This window comes from Frankliniella occidentalis, unplaced genomic scaffold (assembly GCF_000697945.3).
Source record: "Frankliniella occidentalis isolate FOCC.00 unplaced genomic scaffold, Focc_3.1 Scaffold93, whole genome shotgun sequence".
Classification (NCBI taxonomy): Eukaryota; Metazoa; Arthropoda; class Insecta; order Thysanoptera; family Thripidae; genus Frankliniella; species Frankliniella occidentalis.
In genome coordinates, this window is record NW_026267222.1 from 814,928 (window position 1) to 823,134 (window position 8,207).

Sequence of the window (8,207 nt, forward strand, 5' to 3'; positions counted from 1 at the left end):
CACACTGTGCCCCCCCTTCTCTCCCCCCATCTCTCCCGCTCTGCATCCTTCACGGTGGTGTCGGGCACGGCAGATAACATCAGCTGCCTATTAGATGTAGGGGGCCCAGGCCCCGTACGGTGGGACAGGGGAGAAGGTTGTGGGGAGGGGCGGGGGTAGGCTGCCCGCAAAAGCACACATATGCAACATAGTCGCCCACTTTGGTCCCCCGCCCTACTGGCCGTCCCTCCCGGCCCCCAGTCTATCACTAGTTTGCCTGGTATGTCCCCCTGCAGCGCGTGGTGTGAGGGGGGGAGGGGGTATAAGGGAAGGGAGGCGGTGTAACGAGAGGTTGATATGCGGCTTGCCGTTCTACCAGCGTTCAGCGACCAGCTAGGCCCTACCCTGCCAGATACACAAACAACCCTTAGCAACAACAACTTCACAACAACCGAAATGGTCACTTTCTCTCGGTGTCTGGCCATAGGAACGATTCTGACTCTAGATTGACCGCGGTCACTGGCTATGTAGACAAGACAGGTCAAATCATTCCAATATAGCGGCTTCTAGGGATAGACTGACGATTTTGCTCAGATTTTAGTCAAATGTTTACTAATAGTAACAAGAGAAAGAGACCTTGAAAATTTTGGACAGCTAGAGCCTCAACCAAGGCCCCGCGACAGCTCAAGCGCACATATTGGATTTGACGTCGAGACTCGCGTCAAAGGCACCCACACCCTTCTCCAGTCTGTGGCCTACGGCACACGGGGACATCGGTGTCTCCGTCAGACATCGGGCCTGCATGCTTGAAACGACACAGGCCCGCGGGCGAGAGCGACAGCACGAGGCAATGGCAGCGCCCGCTCCGCGCGGGGTAGGCAGCCCAACGTGCACCCCCCCCCCCCGTTTCCCACCGGCTCAGCTGGCTCAGAAAGCGAGAGGGGAAGACTCTGGCAGAGCGCTCAATACGATCAGAACGACGTTGAACTGCGTTTGGCTAACTTCGCCTAACAACTCCTGACGCCACAGGACCCGAACAGCGAGGAACACCCCTTTTTGAGTTGTGCTACCAACTTTTCTCGACGTGCCAATGCCGAGGAAACGATTGTTCTTTGTTCACGCCTTATGGGCCGACGTCATCAGCCCTGACCTTCCCTCTCCTATCCAGTCTTCAGAGCCCCTTGCCAGCGGAGCGTAGGCAACCACGCAAACAACTGCGTATTGTATGGCCTAACCAGCAGGCGCTTCTGCCCCTGCTTGTAAATGCCATTTTATCGTCTCCCAGCTTAGATCAAATTTTTGAAACAAATTCTGCAGTCAAAATTCACATGTCGTGGCTCCTATCCTCCGACAGCAGAGCGGCACGGTCGCGTAGTCCTTACACTGTACGCCTTCTTGTAGTTTCTGCTGTTGTGTATTCTGATGACGGCGAAAAGGCGGACTCACCCGAAACCTAAAGCATGTTGTAGCTTCTCAGACGCCGAACTTCCCAAAACTCTCGATTCGGCATGGTCGCTGTGCTGCAGCTTTGAGCGCGGACCAGGCGCACGCAAACTGCCTGACAGCTATTTACAAGAAATACAAACACAACAACTTGACAAGAACAACGACACAACAGACGGAGCAGCGACCGGCCCTCCGCATCCCACCGCAATGTGTGCAGAGCAAGGGTGGTACGTGAATAAAGAGGAAAGGCGGGGGGCTATCTGGGTAAAATATATTTTACGTTCTGAAATGACCAAACGTGTCGTCATGCTGGGACTTAACGTGTTAATCTCTCACACCACGTTCGGAAATCAATCGAGCCCCTCCCCCAACCTATGTCCTTCCCCAGGACCAGCCAGCCCTACCCCCTGGACCGGCGCCCCGCCGAGGCTGGCAGGCAGGTGGGATGCTGTGGAGGGGTGGTGGTGTGGGGCCCACACTGTGGGGCGCGGGGCGGGCGGTCCGCACTGCGGCCGCTCTGTTCCGAGATGGCACCCGCCTTGCCTTGCCTCTCCCCGTGCCGCTCGCACCGTGCAGGCCCGTCCGGCCCGGGCCCGGCCCACAGCAGGCCGCCAGTCTCGTGTCGATGGTCACTGCCTTTACTGCTCGCCCGCCCCGCGCTCCGCACCCGCCGCCGGCCCCGCCAAACACGTCACCGCCATGGAGGCGGCGCCCCCGGCAGGTAGGCTAGCCGCTCGCCCGGCCTTATCTCAGCCCCCCCCCTCCCCCTTCCTCACTGACGGACAGAGTGTCAGAGTCTTCATCTGTATAATCTTTCAAATATGAGCATGCCGCGAGGGTCGCGAGCCGTAAGACCCGCATGCTGCACAAACTTAATGCTTTCTACACACATGTTGATATATTTGTAAGGCGAAATTTGAAATGTCTTCGGCGTCGTGCCTCGTTCATAAGGGAAGCGCTGAGCTTTATTTGTTGTTCTGACGACCCGTACTGATCTGGCCGATCCGGCGTGCGTGCCGCTAGCTTTGCAGTCGGTGGGCGTCGGCGGTCCGCGAGTTTTTCTTGAAATGGCGCCAACCCTTTGGCATCCTGGCCTAGGCGGGGACCGCGTTTGTGTTTGTTTTGAACCCGCGGGCCGCGGCGCCGCGGCGCGCTCATCGAAGCGAATCGATTCAAATCTGGGGGATGGACCATAATATTGTGGCATCCGAAAAAAAAGTAACGACCGGTCTGGGCACACGCTGCCACCACTCGCCGCCTTGAAGCCGGTCACGATTCTTTGGCAACGGCAAAAAAAATGCGTCGCTATGTTCTCCGGCTGGGGGCGGGCCACCTCGTCATCAGGAAGAATCACCAGGAGTGCCATCCCGCGTTTGTTGTCACGTGCTAGCTCGCCACAGTTCTCTACATGCGTGTATAGGGATTCGCCGTAGGCATTTCGTTCTGCAGGAGTGGCCCCTGGGCAATTCCAGAAAAAAAAATGGTAAAAAATGTCCGTTAGTGACGGCATTTGTGAGCGACTGAGAGGTTCTACAGGTTGTTGAAGCACATGACTAGACGCGTCTTTGCAAGACGCTTACGTACTGCAACAATACGTAGCACCTCTCAGTCGCTCACAAATGCCGTCACTGACGGACACCCCTGTCTGGAATTGCCCCCCTACTAAGATTCCCTGAAAGTTTCAAGTTTCTCCTTCCAGTGGAATGGACGGCTGGAGGGACGGACACTAGGCCGTTTGCATAAGCCTACTGAATAGCTTTTTCAAAGCAGAATGACAGGCTAAAAACAGGACCGAGAAGAGGACAGTGTATACCTGTAGTGCGACACGTGCTTGTGCCTTGCGCCTTGCCAATGGAATCTCAGACCGCCCTAGCAAACGTTTCACTTTTCAATGACGCAGCGTTTTTTTTTCTTTTTCTCTTTTATTTTTTGACGGGTACTCACGTTTCATCTCCCGTAGCTGGGCCCTTCGGTCCGGCCCGTCCGATAGGGATCGGATGAGGAGGGGGAGGGGGGAGGGGCCCGTGTCCATCATGTCCGACTGGCTCCAGAGAGAGAGATCGTAGCCCTTACCCACAAGATCCAGATGTTGTGTCATGAACCGCAAAAAAAATGTGTGTGAGCGAAAATGTTTGGGAATCAGCGGAACAAGGCAAATCAAACAGGAGCTTATCTACCTCGTGAAATGTACATACCAGGGCTGATTAACCCCGCGCACTTTTGCAGTTATACTGTACCGCATGCAGGCGTGCGTGCGTGTTTGCCTATCGTCACTGACTACGGCGATTTACACCCCGATCTGATAGGCAGGCAACCCACCCACACCCCTGCATGCGGTACAGTGTGACTGCAAAAGTGCGCTGGGTGAATTAAGTTCCGCCTCCTTCGTATGGGATTAAAAATGCTAGCAAATACTTTAATAGTGCGGGGCGCAATGGTGTATCTTTCAGCTGGTTGTCTCTAGAATTATGATACAGTGTATTTCGACTAACCGAGGAAGAAGAATAGCAGGTAGAACATAAGGGTTCCTGATTGGCCGAGCGCTTACCCCCACTACCGGCGTGACGTAGAAGCGGGAAGCTCTCGGCCAATCGGTAACATTAAGGTTCTACCCGCTCTTCTTCTACCTCCGTTAAACGTGGGCGTGAGCTTATGCGCCCTGCACTCCTGCCGGTTAGACTGCACAGCACATCTTGCATGCCAACGGGTTGCCTACTCCCAGGGGGAATGCCGATAGGCAATAGGGATCAGAAGTAATACAGCTGTAGAAACCCACATCGTTGGATTGCACTGCAGTATATCGTGTGACGTAAATGAACTTTGAGGCTGCGGCTTGGGTTTTTTGTTTTGTTTTGCGCGCGCGAAGACCGTCCCGCCCACGCACAGTGGGTCATCGTGTCCCTCCCGGAAGACGCAACTCCACCCCTCCCCCTCCCGTTTTCCGACCAATTCTTATCACAGTACTACCTAGTTCTTTGTCGTGCCCCGGGCGGTATATGTCCCCCAGCCGCCCCCTCCCCCTCCACCTCTAATCTATGCAGGCTTCTTCCGTTTCGCCCCATTTAGGCGCGCTCGCCACCCATATTCCCGCTGGAAAGCCGCTCGTTTTCAGACAGTAGATTAATGGCGAGAACCCCTCGTGGCCCGGGCGGGAGTGGGGGGAATGGGCACTCGAGGCTCGTAGTCCTGATCGCTCTCTCTCTCTCTCTCTCTCTCTCTGCACGAAGCTGCATAAGATGTCACACACAGCAGCGGAAAATAAAGCAGGGGGAAACAAACGCCAATAATGTTTGCGGGGCCCTATCGGTCAGAAGTCGTCGAACACGTACTACGTACGTATGTGAAGTTGCTTGTTGCGCGACTTCTTGCTCTTGGCGGGGAGGCACGAGTGAGTCGGATTTCACCATCATCGAATCAGAGGTCAAAGGTCGGGCGGCGGGTCTTGTTGCCGAGGCGGGCTGGGGGCGCGGCGGGGGGTAGTATAGTCCCTCGCGGGCAGCACCTCGAGGTGCGTAAGGAGGGGCGCAGGCATGCTGGAGGAGGAGAAAGGTGAAAGCGTCGCACACGTCCGTTTTACTATCAGCGGAGTGATAAGGGGAGAAGCGACACGGCAGTCACTCTGTCGGTCAAAACAGAGTCGAAAAGTCCCTGCTGGCGTGGGTGGGGTGGTAGGGTGGGTCACGGTGGTAGGGGGGATGCGCGGGAAGATAGGAGGGGCGGCTTATCAGCCGGACAGCTGGCACCGTCTGCCCTTGCACTCGAACAGTTAAATAGACTATCTGAGTCATCGTGGTGTGTGTGTGTGTGTGTGTGTGAGTGTGTGTGAGTGAGTGAGTGTGTGAGTGTGTGTGTGAGCGGAACATGGTGCGTGTTTGTGTTTAACTGCTCACCTTAATTTGTGTTTTTCGCACGACAGATGTGGGCAGCCCTGCCGCCGGGCCCCCGGAACCGGAGCATGGCGATCAGCAGCAGCAGCAGCAGAACGTAGGTCAGGACGATCTTGACGTCGTCCAGGAGGAGGCTGACAACCAGCGGGAGCGCAAGCAGCAGGTGGACGACGACGACTCCGCGACCATGCCCGGGGACGCGCTCAGTGGACTGGGGCTGGTCCCCACCCCTGGCAACGGCCTCAGGTGCGTGCGTGCAGAGGGGGCGGGGAACGCGACACACTACGTACCCTTTAGGGGGGATGCAAGTATTGTGGGGTCCCAAAAGGATCAGGACCAGCAGCGTCCACAGGACCCCAGCCTACCCCTACAAGTCACGTGGTATGGCAACGACCTCCAAACACACCTGACCGGTTGGCTTCGGCCGCGCTTCGCCTTTGCAGGTCGCGGCGCAAGATGAGCACCCCCGCGGCGCTGCTGGGCCACAGCGACCACCACGCGCTCGCGCTCGCGCACATGGCGGCCATGGCGCCGCGGCGCCGCTTCAGCAACGTCAGCGACGCCGTGTCCAGGAAGCTGTCCAGCACTATCGGCTGGCGGACGGTTCCCGCGCACTCCAAGATAGTGGTCAGTAGCGCGAGCGCCTTTACTTGCTCAGCCCTTTGCGTCTTTATAGCATGCCACCCATAAGCCAAGAGTGTCCCCCTCTGACATCCCTCTCGCCCGTCCTCACAGGAGATCGTCGGGCAGGGCAAGGCGCTGTGCGGCCAGTACATCCGGTCGCGGCTCAAGCGCGCGGGTCTGTTCGACCGGAAGTGCGGCCTGCAGCGGCTCCGGTCGGCGGCCGCGCTCAACGCGCCCCAGGGCCTGTCGGCGGGCGCGGCGGGCGGCGTGCTCCGGGAGGTGTTCTCCGAGCTCAACGCCGTGGGGCTGGAGCTGGAGCGGCGGCACCCCAAGGTGTACACCGGCGTTGCCAGACAGGCCGCCGCGGGGCCCATCGTCTCCGACAAGACGGCGGCCTCCGCACTCACCGCCGTTGGCAGGTCAGTCAGTCAGAGCAGCGCAGCGTCAGCGCAGCCTGTCCGTGGAGGTTAAAGAAAATGAAGCCGAAAGCAGAAACGCTAACTTTACCGCACCCTGATGCTCTCTGCGCAGGGACCTCCTGAAGCACGACGTGACCTGGGGCAAGGTGATCTCGCTCTACGCGGTGGCGGGCGCGCTCGCCGTGGACTGCGTCCGCCAGGGCCACCCCGAGTACCTCCACGCCCTGGTGGCGGCCGTCGGCCAGCTGCTCGAAGACGACTTGGCTCCTTGGATCGCTGACAACGGCGGATGGGTCAGTGTTATGGACGTCCCCGTTTGTGGCCACATAGATACAATTCAGCTGCAGGAGTCAGCTTAATCAGACCCGACTATGGAAGGTCCCTTTTAGGGATAAATGTAAAATCCGACGCCTCCAGCCACACACCCCCTCTTTGGAGCTACAGAGATGTAGCTAAAATCGACACGGCCGAACCCCTACTGTCGGCCCTGCGATCGACTACCGGCCGGGGCAAACTATTTTTCTGTCGCGTCTTGTCTCCCGTCAGGCGGGACCGAGCTGAGAACTTCAACCGAGTAGGACGTGCTGGCAGTCGAGCGTGCTAAAGGGTATTCGTTGGCAGAGTGCCGTAATAGTCGCTGGTTCGAATCCCGTCCACGGAACGTTTTACCTGCTCTGCTGGCGATGTGTCTTCGTGCGTCACCGACAGCTGAGGTGCGCATTTCGCTTGGAGGAGAACTTGCTGTTGCTCCTCCGGTGGGAGGAGCAACTGACAGCCGAGTGGCGAGCGCGCTGGTGTGTGGTCCGGACACCGTCGGCTTGGGGATCGAATCCCCTTGATTTATTTAAGTTTTTCTTTTAAGAAAATTGACACTCCTGACAAAACGTTTGTGTGAGTCCGACTAGGTCTGCAGCAAGGTAAGGAGGTCGACTTCACCACCTACTCAGCAGGTCCCGAAAAAAAAGTTGACACCCAACAGGATTCGTTCCCAAGGTCCGACGGTTTCCGGTCCGTTCCCCAGCGCGCTCGCCACACGGCTGTCAGCTGCTCCTGATACCGGAGAGGTCAGAACTCGGTCCCGCCTTACGGGTCTTGGTCTCCCGTATTGCACGCGTGCAGGTCGGGTCAAGTCCACCTCCTCGACGCGCTGCAGCCCGGGTCGGCTGTTGGCCCGAAACACGGAAAATGGCCTCTAAAAGAGCCCCCTGGGCGCGCGGGGGTTAGGTTAGGTCCATTTATGGTCCTTGTTCCGTGTTTTTGGCCAGAATTCGACCCGGGCTGCAGCGCGTCGAGGAGGTGGACTTGAGCCGACCTGCACGCGTGCAATACGGGAGACCAAGACCCGTAAAGCGGGACCGAGTTCTGACCTCTCCGGTGGAAGGAGCAACTGACAGCCGAGTGGCGAGCGCGCTGGTGTGTGGTCCGGACACCGTCGGCCTGGGGATCGAAACCCCTTGATTTATTTAAGTTTTTCTTTTAAGAAAATTGAAACTCCTGACAAAACGTTTGTGTGAATCCGACTAGGTCTGCAGCAATGTAAGGAGGTCGACTTCACCACCTACTCAGCAGGTCCCGAAAAAAAAGTTGACACCCAACAGGATTCGTTCCCCGGGTCCAACGGTTTCCGGTCCATACCCCAGCGCGCTCGCCACACGGCTGTCAGCTGCTCCTGACACCGGAGAGGTCAGAACTCGGTCCCGCTTTACGGGTCTTGGTCTCCCGTATTGCACGCGTGCAGGTCGGGTCAAGTCCACCTCCTCGACGCGCTGCAGCCCGGGTCGACTCCTGGCCAGAAACAAGGAAAATGGCCAGGAAATGAGCCCCCCGGGCGCGAGGAGGTTAGGTTAGGCTA

At 57.7% G+C, this 8,207-nt stretch overlaps 2 protein-coding genes across 3 annotated transcripts in view; both read left to right on the forward strand.

Annotated features, from left to right (window-relative positions):
- The window catches only part of LOC113212416 (bcl-2-related ovarian killer protein-like), a 21,456-nt gene that overhangs the window by 10,500 nt on the left and 2,749 nt on the right, over positions 1-8,207 (forward strand). Inside the window, exons 1-5 of one of the 2 annotated variants that reach the window (XM_052269471.1) lie at positions 2,019-2,146; positions 5,342-5,558; positions 5,756-5,939; positions 6,048-6,355; positions 6,468-6,648. In XM_052269471.1, coding sequence (XP_052125431.1) covers positions 2,125-2,146; positions 5,342-5,558; positions 5,756-5,939; positions 6,048-6,355; positions 6,468-6,648 — 912 coding nt within the window. In that variant the 5' untranslated portion in view covers positions 2,019-2,124. Of the gene's footprint in view, positions 1-2,018; positions 2,147-5,341; positions 5,559-5,755; positions 5,940-6,047; positions 6,356-6,467; positions 6,649-8,207 lie in introns of those variants that run through there. The other variant, XM_026431096.2, reaches the window with a different exon arrangement.
- LOC113212413 (uncharacterized) overlaps positions 1-8,207 on the forward strand; it is a gene marked incomplete in the record, with an annotated part of 51,076 nt that overhangs the window by 6,066 nt on the left and 36,803 nt on the right.